Consider the following 26,875-nt stretch of genomic DNA (forward strand, 5'->3'; position numbering starts at 1 on the left):
ATGTGTTCCAATTGCTCTTTGTCCTGTGTCCTGTGCCCTGTGCCCCAGTGAAGAATCATCCAATTTTTAGGAGCTGGAGAACTATTGGTGTCCCAAAACAGGTCCTTTCACCAACTTTGCAGGAAGTTGATCAACACATTCAGTGAAGGTATTTGATTTATTTACAGTTCTGCACAGAATGGGGTGTTTGGTGGCAAATTCACAAAACCAGCACAATGACTATCAACATTCTTTTAATATTTTAGCAAACAAAGGCATTAATGCTCATTGGCTACGTTACACAGCTTTTCCATTAATTAGTATTCTTTCTTCTATTGGTTAAATGATTCCCTCACTTCTTACACTGACTAGTCCACATGCTCATTCTTTCTCTTCTTTTGAGTCAGTGGTTTCCTGAATCCGTGGTCTGGGAATCAGAGGTCACAATCTCCCCTGGCTGGAATTACCTTCTACCCAGTCGGAGCTGATCTCAGCACAATTGCTGAGCTGGCTTTATTAGTTTCTTCCTTACCTTGGGAGTTCTGCCAAATGTCCTTAAGGCCCATAAATTCTATGTTCTTTGTGTCTGCTATCAGTGGTACATCCTCATTCCCAAGCTTTGTTAACCACCCCTTAGCTGTAAGATCATTGAAACATGCCAAGCTCTATACCTTAAAAAGACAATTCTAACAATAAATAATTGTCTTCCTAACACCTGGACATTACTCTGGTTTGATCTCCTGGGACCCTTCTTCTCACCAGGCTTTATAAATGCAGTTCCTTCAAACATGTGCCAGGTTCTCCAATCCTGTTGACCTCTGGACTCTCCAATTTTTCAGTCTCCTGAACTCTCCAGGACCAAAACTGAGCACAGTAATCCAGTCTCTCTCTGTTTATCATTTCGTGTTAGCTCAGAATCACACTGAGGCTCCCCAAAACCGCACGATGGAAACCAAGACTGTTTCTGAAGCTCAGTGACATGTACGATATGGGTGAAACCACATCTCAGGGAGAGCCGTTCAGCCTCAGACAGGCTCAGACACCAGCCAAGCTCCTCATTGCTGCCGGTGCCCAGAGCCCGGCATGCTGAGCAGCACGGGAAGCTCTTCAGCTCGAAAGACTTGTTTCCGTTTATGACTGGGTTTCTCAACTCAGGGTTACTGTCAAAGGTTTCGTTTTCAACGAAAACGAAAGTGTGCACTGAGCGGTACTGCCGCTGTGTCCCGGCCAGCCCTGTCCCGGGGAGCCCAATTCTCACCACCGCCCTCCCGAGCGAAACCGAAAGCGGCGCCGGTGCCGGGCAGAGCGAGAGCGGGACCGGGCAGAGCGGGGCAGAGCGGGGCAGAGCGGGGCAGGGCAGAGCGGGGCAGGGCAGAGCGGGGCAGAGCGGGGCAGAGCGGGGCTGGTGCCGGGCAGAGCGAGAGCGGGGCTAGGCCGGCCGAGGGTTCGTGAGGGGGTCCAGGCCGCGCTGCCCGGCAGGGCCCAGGCGGAGTGCCCCACAGCGGCCCGCGGCAGCCCGGGGGTGCCATGGCGGAGGGCAGCCGGGACGAGCGGTTCCTCTACATGATCTCCTGCTTCAGGCCGCGGCTGAAGCAGTTCATCCAGGTGCAGCCCGTGCTGGACCGGCTGCCGTCGCTGAGCGCGGAGGACAGGGAGCGGGTGCGGGCGGCCGCCCTGCAGCGGGGCGAGGTGGCGGCGGCGGAGGAGCTGCTGCGGGCCGTGGAGCGCGGGCCCCGCGGCTGCGGCTGGATCGGCGAGTTCCTGCAGGCGCTGGAGCACGGCGGCTGCAGCCTGGCCCTCTGCTACGCCAACCCCAGCCTGAGCCAGCTGCCCTCGCCGGCAGAGGAGAACGAGCACGACCAGTGCGTGCACCTGGTGCAGCTGCTGCACGGCACTCTGGTGGACAGAATGCGGGCCGCGCAGGTGGCCGAGAAGTGCCTGGAGATGGGCATCTGCCAGGACGAGGACGTGGATCGGGTAAGTGTGGGCGCAGGCGGTGCCACACGCTGGCTGGCCAGCCCCAGGGAGGCAGGTAGGAAGCCGCAACTACAAACGGCGTAGTAAGCGCAAAAATGAAAGAGGAGTTCCCAGACTTGGAGTAAAAGAGATATGGTCCAGGTAAGCCCGTGAAGATTGTTGACGATGGACCAGCAGGTGGGATGCCAGCTAAGAGCCTGGCAAAGAAAAATGCCAGGAACAGAGGGTTGGACCAAGACCGTGTCTAAGGGGAATAAATATGTCAGACTTTACTGTTACTTATCACGATAACTTTGCCTCAGACCTTAGACTCGAAGGATCATTAAATGTCTTCTGGCCCTTGAACCATACCAGAAAGTAGTGATGGTCTGTAAAGTCCTAAATAATGCTTGAGTTAAAATAAGGCAAGATTTTCCACCCCGTTTTTTCCCATAGGTTCATTAAGGACTATTACACAAGACAGTGAGGTGAGAAGAAATACCAGTTGGACAGGAACAAGGAAGTGTTAACCTGTGATGAAATCATTTCCCAGTGTTTATTCCATATGGCTAAGAATGACTCCCCTGGAATGTGAAACTTACTTGAAACTCAAAAAAAAAGAATATCCAGAAACAGTGTTAGAACAAATTAAAATAATAATAACCATAGGAATAAGGGGAAAACTGGTAAGCTAAGGGTGGAACTACATCACATTTGCACTCTGAGCCTTTGCATCCACTTTTGATGTAATTTTATACTCCATGTGAGTTAAATGACAGTAACATACATAATTTTGTCTGTGACTGGCAGGTAGCAGCAATGATCAGCTGCACCCTGATGAGTGGAGAGCCATGCATGGTAACACAACAGGCAGATGCAGAGGCCTTTTAGGAAGTTACTGGCTCCATTCCATGGTAATGGGTCCTCGTGTTCCCCCAGGTCATCTTTTTGCTGCTATTTCCATCAAACCATTCATTACCCTTCACAGTCCTGTCAGTTTAAGCTCCAATGGAGTCTAGGCTTTCCCAATGCCTCCCACTTTCCACAGACTTCCTTTTAGTCCTGAATCTCAGTCAGGTGTTCCCACTGCTATGCCTGTCCATTTCTCTACGTATCAAGCTGGGTGATTTTTGAGCCTTGAGAATATTGTCCTTGGAAACAGAACCCTTGTCTCAGGCTGCTTTGCTCTTGGGATGATTGTTATGTTCCTCATGTGATCACATGTCAAACTCTGCTTGTGACAGCCTTGGGACACTTTCCATAGCTTCTTTGAGGGCAATACCCACTTTCTAGAGGCTTAGCTATTGTATTTTTCAGTGGGAGTTGAGATGATGAAACCAGTGTTTAAGAAGAGAAATGTTCCATTTTATGTATGAGGTCATGTTACAGATTAAGTCTGAGCTTTGGTAAACTGTGTGACATCATTTCTCCTTAATCAAGTTTGCCTATTACCTAAACCAGTCTGAACATCAATTATTACTCCACAGTACTAATAATTATTATACAGTGGTTACTATTGTAACCATTGTCTAGTAGTACCAGTCTCTCCAATTAAATTTCAGATCTCACAGGTTTTATATATCCTACCCAAAATCATATGGAATGAACAGGAGGTTGGATGAAACTGCAATAATTTCTGATGAGTGGCAAGTCCACTTTATATCTTCATTTTTCAGTATGTTTTAATGAGTACAGGGAAATGCTTTTGCGCCTATACTATTCTCACTGGCTTCCTCAAACCATTTCTGAACTCTGTGTGAGGGTTCTTTCTGGCTTTTTATTTTTACCAGATCCAGGCTGTTACTGACACTCGTGGGAACAGAGAGGGTGCAAGGGAGCTACTGAGCAGAATAGTGCAAAAGAAAGACTGGTTCTCTTCTTTTTTGTTTGCTCTCCGTGAAACCCAACATGAAGACCTTGCAGATGAATTAAGTGGAAATACAGGAGGTAATCATCTTATTTCACTAGTACTGATATGCGGGGTTTTAATATCTCTTTTTTTTTCTTGAACTGTTATTTAAGAAACAATGCAGGATTCCTACCATATTGTTTCACTTTGACACCAGGACTAATGCTTTTGTTTGTCCAGGGATTTCAAAATCAAGTTATGTAACAGCTTAATCAATGTATTTTTAAATACTAAAAATCCTTATTAAGCAATATGAGAATTACAACAGTGTGCATTTAGTTATAATTAAACCAAATCCTTAGTTTTTAAGACCCATTGGTTTTCAGTGTGTTTTTTTTAATAATTCGTAAAAAATATTCTGAAGATTAATTTGAAGAAACAAAACAAACTTTACCTGGATTTCTCCTTCAGTACAAGTGTTCCCTTCATAGAATGGTTTACAAATATTTGCAGCATTTTAAAGTACTTTGCATGCTTTAAGACATTCATAAGTCTCAAAATGTTATAAAATTTTCTAAAAATAATAGAATAAACTGTAAAATGCTTATAATTAAAAATTAAAAAATACTGTAAAATTATCCCAGTGCTTCCCCTGGATTCTTAATATTAAAAACAAGCAGCCCCCAAATAATCTATCCCTTATTTTTATATCAGTAAGGTAAACAAAGTAATAAATATTTCACAAATATGCAAATTATTAATATTCTTTTCATATATTTATTTTCAATTCTTTTCAAATTTTGCACTTTTGAATTTTTAGTATAGTGCAGACTGTATAGGGTAGAACTGTAGTTTAATTCAATTATTTGATGGACTACTGGATGAATACATTTATTCCACAGTTTGTCTGTAATCTTAGGCAATGCAGGCCCCAAACCAAACTGTACAGACTAATATGTAAAGCATGAATGGTGTTGCTCTTACCAGAGGATAAGTAATTTTCCATGTACAGAGTTCTGTATGCACATAGATATGTAAAGTGTGTGGTTGCAGGAGCATCCCTGGCATGAGGCCATAGGGAGGAAACACTGAGAACAGCTTCTCTGGGTGCTCTGGATGGAGAACATTGGTGCTACATTTTGCCCCTGCAGTTTGACCCTCTTTGATTTGTTACAGTAAAATATGTTGTTCATAGCAAACACCTACGCACAAAAACTGAGAACTTCATAAAAATAAATCTTCTAATCTCTTTAAATTTAGTTTGTAATTGTAAATTAGTAAATTCTTTAAAATATTTATATAAAGGTCAAAATTCCAAACTATAACATTTGAGTAAAGACCAAGACCATATGTTATACTACTATGTATATGATGAACACAGGTTAGTTCTCTTTTCTGTGCTCCATATTAAAATGAAATGTTTTATAGAATTGCCTTAGAATTATTCTATATTTTCTAGGAACAGAGAATAAACAAAATGGGATGGAGAACAGTACAAATGAAGAAACAGAAGTTACAAGCCAACCAGGATATGTCATAGCGGAGAATTTGAAACTGGAAGAAAATGTGGATGATAGTTTCTGCAGTGAGAGCAGTATATTGGAAACATCCATAGAAAAGAATTCTGTGGTGTCAGGTTTGTCCACTAACTGGTATTTTGATCTTGTGCCTGAGTGAATAAATGAGTAGTTTTCAAACATATTTAATACTGTTGATTAAAATATTAATATTATTAGATTAATATTTTATTTCAAACCCACCCATGGTTGGCTTATACTGTCTAATGAAATCATTGAGTCAACATTGACAACTCCATACAGTGTTGACAAAGTTTAAGATAAGAGGAATGTTTTTACACCACTATAACTGAAGCTGTATTAAGTACTTCTTTCTAGAAGGCTGGAAATTCTATATCGAAAAATATTTGTGGTTTTGGAAAGTCCTTTAGTGCTGTCCAACAAGGAATTTTTCTGGGTTTTTTAAGGTTTTTTACTTACAGAGTATCAAACAACCTCTCTCACATCACATATATTACTCAGAAGTACATTTTTAGTAAAAATGTTTATAAATTGTTGTGCTGTTGTTCATATGGATTTACTCTTAAAAACATGTCTTTGGAGTTGTTTATGAGCAACAGCAATTACCAGCAACAATGCCCAAACACAGCTGTGAGCCAGTGATTCAAGCACACACTGCATGATTCAGGAGCATTCATATGTGTTCCAAGTTCAGACGGAGCTCAAACAATAGCTACAGCTAAGGTAAATCCTGTCTGAAATTATACTAATGGGTTTACTCAGTCAAAGGAGTAAGACAGCTAAGGTTGCTCTTTTTTTTTATCAAACATGAATAACTATTTTTTCAAATGGCTCTGAAAAATTGCAACCTTTCAGTGGGCAACAGCACAAGTCTATTTCTTATTTAGCATGATTGACAGGATATCACAACCCTTTGTAGTAAGGAGTGATTTATTAACTACAGCAAAATTATCAGCTTGGTTTTCCTGGACTAGAATATAATTTGGCAGTATAAAGAAGAGGTGCCAAATATTAAATGATAATTCAAAATGGATCAAACTGAGTAATCCTCATTGTCAGTTCGAATCCTGTCTGGACAAAGCTAAGGCTCTTATTGGGCCTCACTAAGGATAGGTTTTCATTGCTAGTAGCCTGATCTTCTGCTTACCTCTTGTCAGGTTGAGGGTTACAGATAATTAGATCTATCAGTTATTAACTAGCAAGCCACAAGCTAATTGTGGCTAGGAAATGAATGTCCCCTCAGCATAGAACTGAAATTAACAGATAGTGGGTATTAGCAGTTTGGGAAGCTGAGTAGATCTGTGCAGTGAAATGGCTAAGGGGTACACAGTACGGGGATTGCATCAGTTTGGCTCAGACTGACTTCAGTCTTGTGTGGACTGTGTGCCTGGAAGTAGCTCAAACAAATCTCATTTGGTTTCAGCTGACAGTTCATTTCTTCTCATCTAAACCAGCTCTGTGATAGGAACCAAAATAGTGTAAGCTGGGACAATTGACAGATTTACTGTAAATATGCACTTCTGAGATGAACCAAAGCAGCAGTGTAGTTGCAGGGTAATAAGGGCTGCCAGGAGAGAGTGCTGCTTGCAGATTTCAGCAGAGGAACTGGCTCACATTCAGCCATCTTGAAGTGCAATCAGCTTTGATATCTGTGCACTTGTATATTCAGACTTAACTGCACTCAGGTCTTTTTCCATTTCCTATTTCCATCCTTCCTCGTGATTTCAAAAGAGTGTATTTTTAGACCAGGCAGATTAAAATACAAATGGAATCCAGATTCTGCTTCTGAGTGGGCTGGGAACCTACCTAATTTGTAATTTGATGCTGTCAAGTGTTGTCAGTTTTGCAGTGCACTCCCACCATTCCTTTGTGTCTTGAGAAAGACATATTTCAAGAAAAAGCTTTTTCAAGTCACTTGAAAAAACTGCAATTTGCATTGTATCTGAAGCCTTCTCTGACCTTTTTATTTAAGTAGATGAAACAGAGGCAGCCAGAAGGTATGAGAACTGTAAGGTCATAAAAACAAAATAGATCATTTAGCCTAAGAGAGAACTAGAGAAAAACTGTGTGTGCAAAAACGTGGGTAAGAAACTGCACACACAAAACAATACAAAAACAAATAAGTTTGCAAAGTCAGAAGTGAAACATTTGAATTACAACTGCAGTTACCTATATAAACAACAATTTAAACAAAACACCTCTCTTTTTCCAGGCTTGCTTTTCATTGCATTCCATTGTCTTTATACTTATTTATTAGTCAGTGCAAAGTGACTGAAAATCTTCCTGTGAAATATTCTGCATTACAATGTGCAAGCAGGACTCTAAGGGAAGATTAGCAAAAGTGGTAAAAACAGCTGTTAGAATATAAACTCTTTTATCTTCATCATTTTGAAAATGCTTACTGGATTTGGTTTTTTTAAATTTATTTTAATTTAAAATAATTCAAGAAAGTTGTCACAGTTGAAAAAGGAGAACATTATTCTATTCACCTTTCATTTGGAAGATGAGTATTTTGCATTTCACTTCACCACTGATGTCTTCTGTTGAGAGATTGTTGTATAATGATGCTGCACATGGTAATTCAGGTAATTGTCTACAAAACACTTTATGGATGCATATTCTCATTTCTTTCAGAAGGTCATTTTAGATAGGAGACCATATGGAATAGACACATAGAATTTTAATTTTGTCCTCTGTGTCCTATCATATATGGAGTCCTAGAAAGAGAAGACAAGAAACAGTGCCATGGTCATAGCTGGGAGTTCCCACTAATGCTACTTAATAGCTTGTCCCAGGTCTTTGAACATGGCTTGTGACTGGTGAGGATTTCTTTTTTGTGCCTTTCTGTTGACTGCATTAATTTCTAGGATAATAGGCTTAATTTATGTGCTTAAAGTCTTTAGTGCCCTTGTCCATCATAACACTTCCTACAGATGATGATGATTATTAAGGGGATCAGATTCTGAGGTCTGAATAAATGAATACAACAGAATATGGAAATACTCCGTTGAATATGGAATAAATGATGACAACTGTAGGACAGAAAGACAGATGTTTGCATCATTTTTCATAGTTATCCTAGAAAAACTACTAATACTTGTCTCCTAGTGGTAGCTCAGATAGTTTACTGAGTACAGACTGGGTTTAATTTCCACCTCACTCACCAGGACTTTATAGTGCATATTTCAGGCGTTCCTCTCTAAGACACTGTAGCTTCCATCCAGTTGTAAATTTTCATTCACAGAGTCTGCTTTATGAATTATTTGTTGAGGACAATAAGTTAGGAGAAATACGGTTATGGATCATAATAGGATACTCACTGGAAAGAGCTTGATAGAAGCACAAGTTCACTAGCTAACTAAGCAAAACATGGGTCAACACTGTTATTCTGACTGATTCCATATGCTCACTGTGTGCTCTCTTGCAGAGTGCTGTCGGTAAGCTTATAGCGCAGGGTGATGCTGTTTGCAGCAGATTTTTCCGGAAGAACTGGGTATCTCTTTCGATATTAAAAGGACTGAGTTTTGGAAAAGCCAGCTGTTTAAACTGTACTGGCGACCCAGGAAAATAAACGCGTGTAACACTTGGATGGCCCAGCAGAGGGCGAGCGGAACAAGCAAATCTCCGCAGTTTTTGCTCTGGAAGATCTAATAATTCATCGCTGCGTGCATTGGGAACTATGGTTTGCTCTTTTCGTGTTACATGGAGACACTTTAAAAAAAAAAGAAATCACAGTTCTGGGGGTTTTTTTGTTTTTTTCTACTCCAGATACAGCTCTCATGGCTTACAGGGAGTAAAAGGGAGTGTTCAGTTGGCCAGCAACTTTTTTTTGGATTTTCACCTTTCTGAAAAGATACAGTAAAATAGGACTGAATTGGATTATGCAGGTGATCATGTCTAGGCCCCTGCTTTCCAGCAATAAATCATGACCCACAGTGCCTTACCTTTGCTGTGCTTTGGATATTAATCTTCCACTCCGTATTTTCTTCCATAAGAAAATGAATTATATTGTTTGTATTTTTATCTTTGCCAAAAATAGAGAAAATTATATCTCAGAAATCCCTCCCTGACATTCTAACCTACTTTAACAACTTAGGGAGAGAGCAAACAATATGTACTTGCTATTAATATTTGTACAGCACATATATTTTACTACCTTTCTTTGTGGTTTTCATTTAGAGTCAGATGTCTCTATTGGGGATGGAAGTGTCAGTAACTCGAATGAAAACCTGGGACAGAGCTGCACAACCAGTGATTCAGGTACGTTTCTCTTTCAGTTATTTAGTAATTGCAAAGTAAGCTCTAGGGGAAGTACTCTGTGAGTGGGCTAGAACAGAGCCCAGTGGAAGGCTTTCACTGTGAACTCTAGTTCATTGTATTTAGATGCAGACTTACTCTTATTTTGTTGGAAAACTGATGCCATTTTAAGGGTCTGGACCTAAGTCCTAGCTCCAAAACAGTTGCTTTACTGAGATCATTTGAACAGGTCTCTAGACATCATCTGGTCAGTGAGGCAGAATGATAAAATCACAGAGGTTGAAGGGACTAGAAGTCATCCAGTGCAGTCACCTAGACAGCTACTCATAATGCTGCCACACAGACATGTTTCTTTTTCTCTCAGAGAGGAGCTAGATTGTGCCTGGCCCCTTCACAGGGTGAGAGGGAATAGGACATGTTTTAGAGGCAATAAAGGTGAGCAGAAACATATCCCAGCTACCTGCAGAACAATAATGAAGGTCCTAAGTAGTTTAGTATACCTATTTGTAAAAGGCAACCTAAGCAGTGGGGGTTACTATCTGAAGACCTTTGTGAATCTGACATTTAAACACATGTGCATGTTCTAAATACAGATTTCAACTAGATATTAGACTGTTTTTACATAATACATAATACAAGATAATACAGACGGGTATTGTCTTGCTATGTATATAGTCTGAGCCAAACTAAACACTGCTGTTGTAAAAGACATCCCAATATTTTTTCTTTTGTTCTTCTTTTCTTTTCAAAACTCAGCAGAACAAATTGGGAGCTATCCACCATGGTGATCAGCCTGTTTTCCTATACAGAATTCAAGAGCTACTTGTTGGAATCTAGCCTTTATAAAATTTGTGGTGGGACTGTGTCTTGTACATGGGCTAGAAAAAATCTAAGCACCTTTCAAGGCAGCAGGGCCTAATAAACCTAGTATTATATCAGTAAAGTCACTGTAAATATTTTATATCATATGCCTGCAGAGTGTTTGCTATAGATACTTTCAATATAGTTTCAAGCTTTTTAAATATTAAAATCCACATATTTTGTTAGTACACAGAAAATTCAGGATAGCTCAGACTGAAATTGCTACACTACAGCTAAGATTTTAGTCTGTGTATTGCTAACTCCAGAGAATATACTTTGCACTTCCATATCAACTCATGAGGACACTCATCAGTCACATTGTACCTTTTGACTCACTCTGTCACATGAAATGTCTGGGCATGGGAACTTCTCTGTTCTGTGGACAGGCACACTGTCATCAGTTGGTCAGGCTGATCCAGGCTCCTGGTATTTGGCAGCACATATGTATGTATGGCCTGATCCTTTAAGGTTCCTGAAATATTTCTCATCAAGTAAATTGGTCATTTGCTGTGTCCAGTAATCCAGAAGAAAAAAATCACTACAATTTTGTGAAGAATAGAGAAGAGATTTTTTTCCCAGTGTTTGCTTGCTATATGTTCTATTTACATGTGGGTTTTAAAAACAACTAGTTAAAAAGTTTTTTAAAACATCCAGGCTTTTTAATCATGTCTAGTAAACTTAGTGAGAGCAATTATGAGAAAAAAATGGTAAGAAGATGCAGATGCAGTAATTATGGATTTTATAATTTGAAATTTTCCAGTAATGCTGTTGTATTAACAAAGATGTTTGGATGGTGTCTTAAAACACTGACGTGATTTGGATTTTAATACAAAGAATCACATGGATTCAGCTGCATTTTTTATGTGCCATTTCACATTTTTTAAAAATGTTATATTTAGGGCAACAGAATAATTATCATGTTTCTTTTAGTGCAGAGCAGCAATTCACATGAGCTGTGTATGAATGCAGACAACTTCCCTAATGTTATAGTGTGCATGATGAAAAATCTTTACTTATTTAATTCTTTAATCTGTGAAAAGATTCCTGTATTAGCCTTTATCTAAACAAGGGCTGAAGAAGATAGGAGAGAGCTAAGTTAAATATTTTTCAGGAGTGGACTGTTAATTGAGGATGTTAAGGAACTAAAATTTAACCAAACAGATGGGTGGTAAAGGACTAGTTTCAATATGATTGAGCTATTGAATTTAGCCAACCAGAAAGCAAACAAGGTTCTTCCTCAAAAGAGAGTAGTAGAAGTCAGATAAGTAACAGCAAGTACTCTCTGGTGCAGATGTCCCTGTGTCCAGGTAGCACTGCACTCACACTAAAAGGCAAAACAAGCAAAAAACACTTAGGAATGGCATTCAGATGTTTCCATCAGCAGTGTTTTATCAAGCTTCATTACTTTCTGTTAGTTTAATTTTATTTAATGGAATCAGGAATACTAGAAAAATATACTTACTTTGTGTGTAATGTATCAGTGATAATAAAATCCTCATGAGTCTTCATTGAATGATATCATCAGGAAACAAAACTAGGGTTTTTCTCCCCTCATTTTTAGTCTAATAGAATGAATTTGTGCCTTTTCTTCATTGAGGGCAGTTAATGCTTGAAGAGTGATCTAAACTTGTTTATAGGAAAAAAAACATGAAAACTCAATTGAAATAAATCCTTTCGATTTTAAGATATATGTAAGTTCTGTCTCCTTAAATATATGTAAACTTAAGAGACTTGATATGCTTTTCTTACAGCTGAGAACAATTCAACAGCATTTATTTTTCACTTTTACATTTAGAACAGTGTTTGTTGCTTCTATGAGCCATACATCGAAACTCTGCCATTGCATTTTCAATATGAGATGGAAGGCTTTGGCCTTAGGTGGCAAATGTATATGGCTTTTTAATGAGCTCTCAATTGCATTATGTCTGAGTCAGGCTAAGAAGCAGTGTCATCTACCACAAATAGCTGTGATACATTCTGCAGTTATCTCTATCTTGTATGGGCAATTGAATTTTCTTATCTATTTGGTTTTTAGACTTTATAACTCCCTTCACCATTTTTAAGTGGTCCATTTTTTCCTTTGTGTGGCTCCATTTTTCATTCTCTGGGAAGCATTTAAAAAGGTAGCTCTCTTGTAGCCAGATGAATTTCAGTACTGATGAAGGAGAACATCACATAAGCTTGGCTAGATTAGAAATATTGCAGCTGCAAACACAACCTTTGTTGGTCCAAGTGCTACTGAACTGTGTCATTTGAATTCATGCTTAATAGTAGTCATTTCAACATACATGGGTGAAGCCATACTGTGGCTTGTTCCACCTGCCCTAAGTGGTGACTTGGTGGAAGCAGTTCTGATCAGAGCTGTACAGGTCCAGAGAGCAACATTGTCTATGCTAATGTGCCCTGTTTCTATTTATTCAGAAGAAGCTTCTGATAGGAAATTAATACTTTTTCCTTTGACATTTTTTGACCTTAGATGAAGATGACATGGAGAGGAGAGCTTCACCTGAGCCAGATCTGACTCTGAGAGATTACCAGATGGAAGTTGCCAAGCCAGCACTGAATGGGGAGAATATTATAATTTGTCTCCCTACAGGCAGTGGTAAAACCAGAGTGGCTGTTTACATTACCAAAGATCACTTGGATAAGAAGAAAATAGCATCAGAGCCTGGAAAAGTCATGGTACTTGTTAATAAGGTATGTTGGTCCATTTTTTAAGAGTATTATTTTTCAGACATCATGCATTGTTAATACAGAGATTGTAAAATGCAAACGTACAGCTTCTCTAGATGTACTGTGTTTAAAGGCATACAGATCTGGACTGTCATCTACTGCACAATCAGCCTGGTGCAAGCACAAATGGTTTTAGTGTAACCCAGTGCAAGTGCTAAATTAGATGTGCCCTAATAACCACATTATTGGAGAAAGTACAATTTTGTATTGTAATGAATTTTAAAAAACAAAAAATATTTTTCACTTTCTGTGTTTCAATTTGGTAATGAAGGCCATCTTAACAGTAGTTAAGGAATGTTTGTCAGATTTTCTGGTAATTGCTGTAATTTTTGCAGTTAAATTTAGCACATATAAACTAATCTGCTATAATATTAAAGACATGCATTTAAGAATTTTATTGAAATTGTAAACAATATCCATATCCTCTTATAAGAGTAAATGTGAAAGCATGTTATAACCTCAGTTAAAGAGCCAGACCATGCATGGTTTATTCATTCTTTCAAAGGCACAGTTCAGCCAAAGTTCTTGGGTCAAAAAGGTTTCACAGAGAAGCTGGAGGAGAGAAATTGGTTTGGGGATTTTTGCTGCTTGATTTCTTTTGTTCTCCTAACAACATTTGTGGCAAACAGGCATATATTTTTAATCCTGTGTTTAATGTGTTTTAAATTCTTTGGAAACTTTTGTTCAGGTGCCATTGGTAGAACAGCATTTACATGGAGAGTTTAATCCATTCCTGAAGCGTTGGTATCGGGTTACTGGTTTAAGTGGTGATTCTCAGCTAAAAATCTCATTTCCTGAAGTTGTCAGAAGAAATGATGTCATCATTAGTACAGCACAAATCCTTGAGAATTCACTGTCAAATGCAGCCAAGGAAGATGAAGAAAGTGTCCACTTATCAGGCAAGTTTTTAATTCTGAAATTTTTACAGAAGGAAAAAAATTATGTCACTTTTCTGGAACATTGCAGAGTAAAAATGTTCCACATTCAGTAGGGCTTTTTTCAATTTACTTATTTTATAAATGGAGCCTGGAGTCAAAACCAGATCTTAATTAATAAGCAAGCAAACAAAAATTAGACTCTGTAGTTTATTTGTACTAAATACTGGTTATGATTCCTGTTTTATCGACCTTAAGCACAATTTTGTGCAAATGCAGTTGTCCTTCTTCCATTTTTCAAGCTTGGTATTGAATCATATCACATAGAAGCCATATACAGGATGAGAAAAAAACTATCAAAACTCAAATGCATTTGATAGTTTGAGAAATGCAATGGAAAACAAGATAAAAGCCAATCTGTTGTAAAAGTTCCATTTTTTAAACTCTTGTAATTTTGCTAATGTACAGTGACATGATGACTTATAACTGTGTCTTTCTGAGCTGAGCAGATACAATAGTTTCCTACAACAGATGAAGGAAGTTGAACAAAAGATAACCAAGGCATGATTGTTTTCCCAGAATGCTAGTGTCAGGTATCTCTGGGAGATCCGAAAGGCAATGGTATTATCTGCCAGTGACGTACAAAGAACAGAACAGCCCATGACGTCAGCTCCAGGATCTGGGCTGCAGTGACCTTCCTCTGTGAGATGTTAACTTCTCCCTCTATTTGCCTGCAATCAACTCCTTTTTACATGGGGCGGGATGTAGGGGAGAGCTATCTCGTTCAAAATAATGGCCCTGAGATAAAAGAAGTGCTGGTCTGCGTGTCACAGAGACAGCAGAGAAACCAGAGGGGTCAGTTTGTGTCTATCAGTGCCTAGTGCTGACTGAGTACTGCTCGATCCAAACTAACTCCTGCAGAGCCACTTGGGTACCTCAGAATTATGTCCCCTCCTTCAGAATGCCTTCTAATTAAACTAGGCAGAGTGCCAGCGATTTTCTTAAACTTATTTCCTCTCCACAGCATCTGAGTTAATAAACTTTCCTACATCTGAATCATTTGAACATTTCTACTGGAACTGCTGGCCTGTTTAGAATTGGGCTGAATCCCAACCAGATTGTGTAATGAAGTGGGTTGAATGGGTTTCACGCTTTGCGAAGTTTCCTTCGTAAGGAGCTACATTTTTTCCAAAACTCAGATGGCCCTGCACTTCATTTTTTTTTTCTGTGCTATTACACCTGTGCTAGTAAGTTCAGCTGGACAAAAGCCAAGCAAGCATGAACACAGCCAGCTACATTTCTATGGCTGTGACTTGGTTAACTTGCAGCCTATATAAATCATCCTAATTAGTTACAAGGTTTTTTCCAGATTTCTGTGCATACTTTTTCATCTGTTTCCACAGAGGTCTGCATTACATGTAACATGAATTCCAGCCCCAGTGAAATGGAGGGGACTCTCTTAGTTGCATTTCACCAAATGTTTACTCTCTTTACCAAGGGCTGAAGTCACTGTGTGGACTTCATGAAATTTGTGTATCACTTCCTTAGTAGAAGAAACACATCTCTTCTGGTAGGTTAGTTTCTTCACAATTATGGGAATATGCATGATATGATGGTCAAAATCAAAGGGAGTAAGTTCATGTTGGCAGAATAACTGAGAAACTGCCAGCACTGCTTCCAAAATCTTGCAATATGTAGAAAACTTAGAAATAAATAGGAATTTAGATTTGAAACTGCATCACTCCAGTCCAGACTGGCTTCCTGAGTCACTGTGAAGGCAATCAGCTTTCCCCAATGAGTGGAGCACTGGCTTGCTTTCCTAGCAGTAGTGTTTGGTGTAGCCTTTAAATATAACTTCCCTTGTTTAGTCTCCATCTTTCTTTAGATTCTTCAATACCAGCTGAGACTGATTTAGCTCTCTGTTAATTTCCAATTTCTGCTGCCAGTTGTTGAAAACTGACTTGTAGTGGTGCAATAATTTGTACGTCAATATGTTTACACATTAGTATGTAAACAAGACCATAGAAATTGTCCACATTAAAAAAATACATATCAGAGTTTAACCCTGATCATTTCTGTGATCTTTACAGTCATGTCCACAAACTTCCTTCAAATTGTTGGAAACAATGTCAAATTAGAGTTACTGGCCAGCTACACAAGGAGTGGAAGCTCTTTAAACAGCAGTTTTGCTATTAGAGAAACAGAAAAATATTCATAAAACTTTCAGCTCAGAACCGTGAAATATATGTCACCGGCTGCATGTGCAGATAGATGAAAGATATGTTCTCTATATTTTTTGAGAAATATGAAACAAAAAATAATTTTATTTTTCCTGTTGTATAGTATATAGCTTGCATGTAGGTATACTCTGACCAAAAAGCACACAATACCTGTCTGAATCTTCACCAGTTTTCTCCACTACAAAAGATAGATGAGTGGTAGTGCTGCCACTAATCTGTTTGTTCTTTCCAATAACACATCCATAAAGTAATATAAATCTTTTAATTGGATGCTAACAGGGAGGAAATTTCTGTGTTGCTACAAAATGGAAGCATATTTTGACCACAATAAGCCTTTAAAGAATGCTTGAAAGGCTTCTAACATGTTATGTATCTTCTCAAAAGCAAACAATATGTAGTTTGTCAGACACAGTTATGGATGTAAAAGACATTATTACATTCAACTATTATATGTTCTTATCACTGGTAAAATATTAAAAATATTTCTCTGAAATTCTTTATATCATCAGATTGGTTTTGCAAAACTATAAAATCTTTTTTCCAGTGCATGAAATATAAAACTACTTGGCACATCAGGACTGTAGCAAAGGTTCCAAAGTCCATTAAATATATTCAGCTTCCATCCACGCCTTCCTCCAGTACTTCAATTTCCTAGTACCTTAGTACTCAAATAAACTGATGGGTTCTTTTCAACACCGTCCTTACCTGTTATAAGATTTAGTCACAAAAATTCTGCATTTGTAATAAAAGTATTCACTTTAGGAATCTTTTTTTTCCAGATTTTTCCCTCATCATTATCGATGAGTGTCATCACACTCAAAAGGAAGGTGTCTACAACAATATAATGCGACGTTACTTAAAGGAAAAGATGAAGAACATGAAGCTGGCAAAAGAAAACAAACCACTGATCCCACAGCCTCAGATTCTGGGACTTACAGCCTCACCTGGTGTAGGAGATGCAACATCCTACTCAAAAGCTGAAGAGCATATTCTGAAAGTAAATAGCCCCCACACTTGCAAACCATTAAAGGGACCTTGTCTTGTTCAAGTAAAACTCTTGTCAGTGTTTGTCTCCAAATATACGATTTGACTTTTTTTCTTGTGTACATGGAAGTCTAGCTCACAGTCATTAACCTGACCCTCTACAAAATAATGGAAATCCATGTACAAATAAAAGTTACTTTACATAATGTACACTTACTGAAAAGGGAAGTAAAAAGATTGCCTCTCTTGAAAAAAATTCTCAAGATCAGAGGCAAGAAATCCACAGTGTAGTATGGTTTTATGGTTACTAAAAATCTTTATTTTTCCATTGATAGCTTATAATTTACTGTCTATTCCTAAGTACTAGAGACATGACATATTTTATATCTGTATTTCTAGAGGGACTAAGCTGAGCATTTTTGTGAGTCAAAGAAAATGAGAAACAATGTTGAATACATAAAGAAAGTAGAAAACACTTGTGAGATATGGGTAGCATACAAATGTGTTTTGTGTTTTCAGTTAGTTACTCATTAAGGCTGCATGAACACCTGACTGGAGATAATACGTTACATTCTATACTTAAAAAACTATATTTTACTTGAAATTAAATGGTTTTGCATTAGTAAAAGAAAAGTAGAATTTAGTCCAGTACTGCAGTGAAAACTCCTGATGAGTAAATTGCACAAGAGCAGAATGTGATATGGAATAAGTGAGGCTTGCAATAAAGTTTTATTCTGCATTGAAGTAGACAGAATTGTGAGGTATTTTGACACAAAAACTTGCTGGCAATGGGAAAAGCAGAAAATTCTGTTTCATCAGCTCTGAAATCCTGCTGATAGGATGCTGGGATTTGTATCTGAAGAAATGTAGACTGAATATGCAAGCTGAAATAGGCAACTGCCACTGACAACATTAAAATAATTGCCTGGCAGACTTCCTTTACTGTTTTCCCTGCTCAGAAAAATGTTATGGTTTCCCTTATTACTTAACAACCTGTACATATTTTCTCCTTGAAAGAGGTCAAAAGCAAAAAAGTCCAGTTTGGTTGCACAGTTAGCACAGAAATTCTATGTCTTCCTGTTCCAGGAAAGATTATCTCAAATTATTTTCCTTTTTTTTTTTTTTTTTTTTTCAATTTCACCATTTTTAAAATTTATTTTGTGTTCCAGAGTCTACTCTTCCAAAGTACTGATGCTTTATTTTCCTTTTCAAAATATTTGATCTTGATCTACCATTTTTTTCCTGTATACAAGGATCAGTTCTAGCCTAAAATGTAACTCATGCAGCTTATCTTAAATGCTTTTCAAAGATTTGGCCTTTCTTATGCTGATACTTCCTTTATCCAATTTTTGTGGGAAGAAAATCAAATTGTATAAACCTCAATATCTAAATAAACTCGGTTACATTAATTCAGTTTTCATGTGGAATAACTCATCCAATATTAAAAGAAGTAACATTTTGTTTTCTCCCAGATCTGTGCCAATCTTGATGCATGTAGAATTATGACTGTTGAAGAGCATGCCTCCCAGCTAAAGAATCAGGTGAAGGAACCATCTAAGAAGACTGTGATTGCAGATGACAAAAAAAGGGTGTGTTTTTTCAAACAAATCAGTATTAAAGTTATATTGCCATTTAAAAATGTGTTGTACTGTATCAAAAACTTTTTGCCTAATGCTCTTTTTCTATTGACTTTTAATATTCTAGAGTGCTAATTTGAATATTGTTGCTTTCCTCCGAAAAAATTACCAGTAAAGATAAATAGAACTAAATTTTCACTTATGTCAGTCATATTATCAGATGTCTGGTCAAAAGACTTTCCAAATCAAAGTTGAAATATTTGTATTGAAGTGATATTATATTCTATTTTTAAAAAGTGTTATTTCACAGTAAAATTTTTGTAACATTCTGAACTGTATATTTCCATAACACTAAACATACTTAACATCCCTACTTATCTTTTAATTTGAGGTTTATTACTTAATGTGGTGCTAGCCAATGATTTTGTTGCCAGAAGATGCTTACTTACTTTGCCTAATCCATTTATTTCTAGGATCCATTTAGAGAGAGAATTAGTGAGATCATGACAGAAATACAAAACTATTGCCAGCTGCATCCAAAATCTGAGTTTGGAACTCAGACATATGAACAGTGGGTGATCAGAGAAGAGAAAAGAGGTAACTGCATAGCAAATATACCCCAGAAATACTTTGGATTTCTTTGGTTCCTTCTGTACACAGACATAGGTTTGTATTTTTGTTCACTTCTAGCTGCAAAAGAAGAAAAACGCAAGGAACGTGTTTGTGCAGAGCACTTGAAGAAATACAATGATGCTCTCCAGATAAATGACACTATACGAATGGTGGATGCCTACAATCACCTAAATAACTTTTATAAAGAGGAGAAAAGTAAAAAGACAGTAAGGAGTGATGATGAAGATGATGATGAAGAACCAGCAGTATCAAAACAGGATGAAACAGATGAATTTCTAATAGGTTTATTTCATGGTGAGTCTGAAATACATTGTGATATTTAATATTTGAAATCCATAACTATGCACTAACATGGCTTGCATGGGCCCATTAGTTATTACATCCTAGAGATTGCTGTGTTATTGTGACAGTATCTTTATGTCCCAATTCATACAGTTTTGAATGCATTAAACAACATTAGAGTGGGATCATGTCATAACATGGAATAGAGGTTCTTCAGCTCTGGCCTAAAGGCACTTTCTTTATACTGCCAGTAAGTAAAAGCTGTTCTCTGCTTTTATCCAGTGAAGTGTCCCTGAGGACACTCTTAACAGACACATAAAATATGTATTCCAGTAGACATTCTTGGGGCACAAAAGGTTGAGCAAATGTAATACAAAAGTAATGAAATTATCAGTTCTTAACCAACTCTTTCTACTAAAGTTTGTTTGTCTATGTACTAAGAGAGGGATGACTTTGAGTTAGTTTCCAGTAAAGAACATTTAGTTAGAGAATTAAACAAAGGATAAAACCGCAAAGACCGAGTTAGTTGCCTTTTTTTCAGATCATTCACCTTGGAATTAGGATTCATTCAGTCCTTGACACACGAATCTTTTTTGTTTGGTTTTCTCCCTTTACTACCTTTGCAATGAGGAAGAGCTAGACAAGTTTGCTCCCATCTTCCATGGTTCTCAGGTGGTGCAAACGAAAATAGGTTATACTGCAGAGTGTGGCCTAGCTTCATATATCCAGTGAACTACAAATTTAGACTGTGATCATTGAGAAATTCAGGAAATGGTAAAAAAACTTTAAAACATATGTTGGATAATGTCACCATTTTTTTAATGACTCTTCATACCTTTCTTTATGCTCCCTTATTTAGAATTTCAGTATTGAGCTGTTGCTGAGAACCAAAAATTTAAACTAACTAAAAGTGAAACTTAGTTTTAATACTATTCTTGATGAATGCTTTTATTTCTGCAGGTAAATGAAGTTCAAAGAAACTGTCAGTGAAAAGTAAATTATATTCCATTTTGTTAGTATTTTACCACTGAAAGAGCTAGGAATAACAGAGAAAATCTAAAATTTTTCAGCTTTAAGATCAGAATTCATCTTTCAGTGATAAACGCCCTGGAGCCCCTAGTGTAGGTTTAACTAAGGGGGAAAATTGTGGGAGTTTGTTATTCTACTTACTTTTTGTATGTGTGTCTTTTTTTGATTACATTCTAAAATATGAGTAAGACTAGTCATAAAGCCACTGTCTAGGTGGTGTAGCAGTTTGTGGTACATCAAATCTGATTGCCTTAGGTTAGGTACACTGCAGTAATCTGCACAGGGTCATGGTGTCAGAGTGAGTGTAGTAACACACAAAGTACCTGCCTTAGAGTGTTCTTATTGTGTTTACATAATCATCTGAAAATGACATAGGCTTTTAAATATTAGAAGGTTTTTTTTAAAGTTAAAACACATGAGGAATCCTCACTGCTTATCGTCAAGACAGCCAATTGAAGAGAGTCATTCATTTGACATTTCACTGAGTATATTGGAGCTGCAATATCGATAACAGTGTGCCCAGTGAGGATTCCTACTTTAATTCATGGCCCAAGGACCATTTATGTCTAAATTTATGAAAACATTATCAACTCTGAGGCTATGTATAATAATCTGGTTTGCCTTCTAAGACTTTTTTCTGTACTTTTAAAATGGTTTTGTAAATATTACAAGCTGTGATTTAGCTCTTTATTATTGTTAATTTCACTCTGTGCCACCTCCTCTGTGTATAGGCAGGTTTTCATCTTTGGCTTATTCTCACCATGAAATATAGGCAAAGTATATGATAAGGGTGATTTATTTTGATTGATTAGTGTGTTTTTAGTGAACATAAATTCACTTCAAAAATAATTGGTATGCCATAGCTCTTCAAACTGAATGTGGATTAGCCAAGCTGAGAGAATTATAGAGTTGCTCCTTGCTTTGTTGTTTTTGGGGTTTATTATTATTTCTCAAACTGTTATTTTAAATGGTTACTTTTCCTTAATTTACATCTGTTATTTTTAAAGCAAAAAAGAAACAGCTGAAAGAGTTGACTGGAAAGCCAGAATATGAAAATGAGAAGCTAATGAAGTTGCGAAATACTTTAATGGAGGAGTTCACGAAGACTGAGGAACCTCGAGGAATTATTTTCACAAAGACTCGTCTAAGTGCCTTTGCTCTAGTCCAGTGGATTAAGGACAACCCAAAATTTGAAGAAGTGGGAATTAAGGCCCATTATCTTATTGGCTCTGGAAATAGCAGTGAAGTGAAGCCCATGACTCAGGTACAGAACCATGCATGTCAACATTACCTCATGTGGATGATTTCAGAAAACTTGTTTTAGTAGCAGGCCAATGGACTGAAGTTCGGAGCAAGTTCTGGTTTCATACCTGCCAGCAGCTTACCTTCATAAACTGCAGCACATGTGAATAATAATGTTGAAATAATTTTATTTCCACAAGGGTTTTTTTTTAATTATTTTGGATTATATGGCAATAGGAGTAACCAGCATCTGTTGCCTAGAGTAGTGTATGGTCAAAAGGGACACAATTTGTAGGGAGGCATGGGATGCAAAAGTAGACAAAATGGAAAGAGCAAAAATGCCATTGTTAAATGAGTTTATACATATCAGGACAACAGTAATTCAAGCTATACTTTAGCTGCTGAATTGAGAAATAAAACTACAAAGTTGATTGTGCCTGTCTTTTTGTAAAATCATTGCTAAAATCAAATTATACCAATTAATATGCATGCTTCACACTGACGCATAACCATTGAAAGAAAACTTGCCAAAATTCATAATGAAAATATCACAATTGATCACTCAATTGTGTCTGTCTTGTACCATTATGTTGATTTCATACACCACATTCTCTGGTGGTTTATACTTGCAACTTAAATATTTTCAAAACAAAGTACTTCACATCTCTTCTATTTTGCTTTTTACTCCCCATATCAGCATTTAAGCAAAAGTGGTGTCTTTTGCTGCTGGGCAGAGGCCATTTCCTCCTGCTGTTCTCAGTTTCAAAAATAAAAGTCCTCTCAAAAAATTCTCTCCAAAAGTTGCTTGTCTTCTATCAAAACTTGGAATTTAATTTCTGTGCCACATTGCACAAATTAAACAATAGCTTCTGCATTTTGAAACTGGATGTAGTAAAAAGCAAGTTTCTGTTCCTCTGCTCAAGCTGGTGACAAAGATCCAGTTGATTCAGAAGTCTGTGGTTTGGATGCTTTTCTCATTCGCTTAAGTGTATGATTGTGCTTTTTGGTGCTCCCCAGACCAACAAAATAGTGATCTTCTTTTATTATGGGGAATTTTAAGTGCTTTAGAACTAGACTTGGAGTCTTTAATTTAATCAGAAATTACTGAAATGATAAAAATCCAGACTTATGAATTAAGTACTTAAGAATTTGAAAACAATACACCAACTATATTATCAAATCCCCTAGTACCTGTGACATAGGCTACGAAGTTCCAAGCTTAGTTACCCTAAAAAGATTGGCTTCTGCTCCCTCTTCCCTCAAAATATGGTGCTGAACACCTGTTATATTCAACAGGAGCTCCTTTTTTGCAAGATGCTTAAATGCAGTTGTTGAAGCCACTTAATGTTCAGCACGCAGCTCGGAAATGATGGGACTGTAATTCCTGAAACTCATTAATTAGAAGAAAGTAGTAATAGAAATTAATACTGGAAGTTAACATAATGATTTTAATTTACAGAATGAGCAAAGGGAAGTTATTGATAAATTTCGAAGAGGAAATGTAAATTTACTTATTGCTACTACTGTAGCTGAGGAAGGCCTGGACATCAAAGAGTGTAACATCGTTATTCGCTATGGCCTCGTCACCAATGAAATTGCTATGGTGCAGGTATGAGTTTTCTGCATACATAACTTATTTTGCTACTTATTTTAAAAGTGCTTTTCTGCTTGAAACATGCAAATGGTGAATCACATACCTGACATTTGGAAATAATTTTTAAATACTTGAATGTTAAAAGAGAAAATGCTCTTGCAACAAGTTTCATTTCCAATTGCCATCCTCAGTCTATATGCAAGATAAAATTTGCCTCTCTGTGTAATGGTGTAGCATCCATTTAAAGATCTACACAAACAGTAGGCTCTTTTAATAGAAGAGGAGTAAGAAAGAATATGGTCATTAGACCAGTTGATATAAGAGGCATTTGTACCACCACACCACCAACAACTAAAGAGAGATTATTGTATATCAGAATACCAGTTTGATGCTCTCATTTAAATTGTGAATGCAAATTTTTATATATATTTAATACTTAAATGCATGTGTACTTTGGTGACAAAATATAGTTTCAGCATTGCAAAACATGCTAATCACAAATCTCCTGAGCAGTTTTCACCGGTATCGTAGATGATGCTGCAGAAATAGTATGTGTTATTCACTGATTCTTTTTCTGTCTGAGTCAAATGGAAAAAAAATCCTCTTTGGGGATAGTGTATATAGAACAGTGCATGTCTTCCATTACAAAACTGGGAAAAAATGTGTGATGTAATAGGGAGCAATGTGCTGTTTATTGTTGCATTCCTTGCAAATTGTAGGCTCGTGGTCGAGCTCGAGCTGATGAAAGCACCTATGCTCTTGTGGCTTCAGCTGGCTCAGGGGCTGTTGAACGTGAAGATGTTAATAATTTTCGTGAGAAAATGATGTATAAGGCCATTCAGCGTGTCCAGGAGATGCCACAGGAAGAGTATTTAAATAAGGTATTCACTGCAACTCTGCATTTTCCCTTTAAAGAAAACTGATTTATATTGCATGAAATACTTTCTATTTGAAATCTATTTAGAGGAGAAAAAATAATACTAGTTAATGCATATGGCTTGAAATTCTTTTGCCAATATTTGTTTTATAATCTGTTTTCTAGTACTTTAGAAAATCTGGTTTTCGCTTGGTAAGGGGGAAACACACAGGCCCGGGAAATGGACTAGAAGTCATGTTGACAGTGAACTGAGTAAAATAACTGAGAAAGAAAACTATTACTGTCATTCCAGCAGAATGTTACAGTGCTCTTACTGATCTGTTTCTAGATTCAGAGTTTCCAGTTGCAAAGTATAGTGGAAAAAAAAATGAAGGCAAACAGAGATCAGCACAAGACATACAAGAAAAATCCTTCACTTATAAAATTCTTATGCAAAAATTGCTCCAAGCTGATATGTTCTGGAGAAGACATACAAGTTATTGAAGGCATGCATCATGTCAGTGTGAAAAAAGATTTCCAGTAAGTGTTTATGAATTACTTTATCTCTTTCAGGCAGAAACAGATTTTCTTTTCATCAAGGCCTGTAACCCTCTAGGCCTTGTGAGAAAAAAATAGATTATTCCAATATTGTTGGGTCCTAGGCTCTATGGAGTTTATAGTTAAGGAGCTTAAACAAAATGTTTGTTCTTATTCCTGAATTCAAGGTGAATTGAGTTTAAAACTTCTAGACAAAAGATGCAGCTTCTATGTTAATATTAACTAGGTCACATACTGTGTAGTATGGTATGTATTCCACTCTGCACAGGCTAGTAGTAACCATTGGAATCAAATACTTCCGAAACTAAATGATTCAAGAATGTGCAGCTCTGGATAGTCAGAATCAAATGATTCTGTTAAGGGATAAAGTTGAACTACAAGGAATAAAAAGAAAACCTTAATTTTCAGGTATTACCTCTTTGACAGGTCTATGACACCTGAAAAAACCAAGCTTGATCTGTCTCCTGTTAAAACGAGAGCCTGCTGCTCCTGCTTTAAGATGTGTGAGGGAGCGTGCAGCTCCTGAAATGCAATGAAAAGGGACGTGGAATACACATGCATTTCATCATTATGTAGGAGTGTGAAGTATGACTTTGCATTTTCTCAAACTCCTCGATGTGTCAACAGTCAGAAAGTTTATGACTTTTTAGGTTTCATATCTGATTTCAGCATAGTCACTGTGTATATGTCTGTATGTAGCATGGAATGACCTGTGGATTCTGATGGGTGCTGTCTGTTTTTCAGAAGTCTTTATCATACAAGAGAAAATAAGACACTGCAAGATAAGCATGCTGATTACCAGACAAATGGGGAAATTATATGTAAAGATTGTGGACAAGTGAGAAACATCTTATTTTCATAATCTTCTTCTCTGTATTTATTTGAGTCTAATGATCTTGTCTTATTTTATCTGAAATGTAATTTGCTTCTACTTGCAGGTTTGGGGAAATATGATGGTTCACCGAGGTCTTGACCTGCCTTGTCTAAAGATAAGAAATTTTGTAGTTGTGTTCACAGACAAGAAAACAACAAAGGAAATTTTTAAGAAATGGGGAGATCTGCCCATCAGGTTTCCTAGTTTGGATTATGCAGCTTATTGTCCTTCAAGTGATGAAGATTAAGGATTTAGAATGAAAATAAAAGCCCTTTTCAGCTTCTCTCTGTTGATCAGAAACTCCTGTGTCTCATAGAGGATGCTGCATCATAAACACTGTGAAAGCTCCTGGACATACGGAAATTATCTTGAAGACAAAAAGCAAAACAAGAAAGGAGGACAAAGTCACCCAGCTGCTGACTGCACTCAGATTTGCACTCCTGGACAAAGACAGCAAATGCATTGTAGTCATGTTTATTCATGGAACAAACTCCTGTCTCTTTTCTCTACAGGGTGACAGCAAAAGTGTCAAAAGTGTATTAGATGACCTGTTGTCAATCCCAGAACATTGAAGACTGAGTTTAAGATGTGCCATGGTCATTACTTTCTTCACGCTATAACCCTTTTGAAGATAAAGTATCTAGAAAGAGGAGCCATGTAAAGAGAAAAGATTGCCCGAGTGTTATTTCTGAATCATTGTTGCTACATCACTGTTTCCAAGACTGAGTTCCTCCCTTTATATATGTAGGTGTAAGCTCATACATTTTGACAGACTAAAATTAAGTTCCCATCAGAAGACATTCCAAAATATCAAGCCCTTAGCCTGACATTGATTATTTTAATGTCCAAGAAGCACATTGCCAAAGTGACTCTCTGTGTGTTATTTTCGTAGGATTGTTAGACTGGCTACATAATGAGGTGTGTATTTTTTCCAATAAATTGCTGTAACTAACCTTTA

The 26,875-nt window shown here is 37.4% G+C and overlaps 1 protein-coding gene across 2 annotated transcripts; it reads left to right on the top strand.

The window, feature by feature from the left end:
* The first annotated feature begins 1,378 nt into the window (after nt 1–1,378).
* Nucleotides 1,379–26,875, top strand: IFIH1 (interferon induced with helicase C domain 1). Of its 2 annotated transcripts, XM_085066623.1 has the most exons (16): nt 1,380–1,956; nt 3,726–3,882; nt 5,244–5,420; nt 9,502–9,582; nt 12,917–13,137; nt 13,862–14,072; nt 17,068–17,285; nt 18,745–18,861; nt 19,323–19,446; nt 19,540–19,776; nt 21,801–22,057; nt 23,495–23,644; nt 24,349–24,510; nt 24,835–25,025; nt 25,788–25,881; nt 25,982–26,875. In XM_085066623.1, exons 1-16 carry the CDS (start codon nt 1,507–1,509, stop codon nt 26,162–26,164), a joined length of 3,030 nt encoding a protein of 1,009 aa, XP_084922749.1. In that variant the 5' UTR covers nt 1,380–1,506; the 3' UTR covers nt 26,165–26,875. The 2 variants fall into 2 exon arrangements, with proteins under 2 accessions (XP_084922750.1, XP_084922749.1); XM_085066624.1 differs by lacking the exon at nt 24,349–24,510 and having other exon boundaries at nt 1,379–1,956.

This window comes from Lichenostomus cassidix, chromosome 7 (genome assembly GCF_008360975.1).
Source record: "Lichenostomus cassidix isolate B80296 chromosome 7, HeHo_3.0, whole genome shotgun sequence".
Taxonomy (NCBI): domain Eukaryota; kingdom Metazoa; phylum Chordata; class Aves; order Passeriformes; family Meliphagidae; genus Lichenostomus; species Lichenostomus cassidix.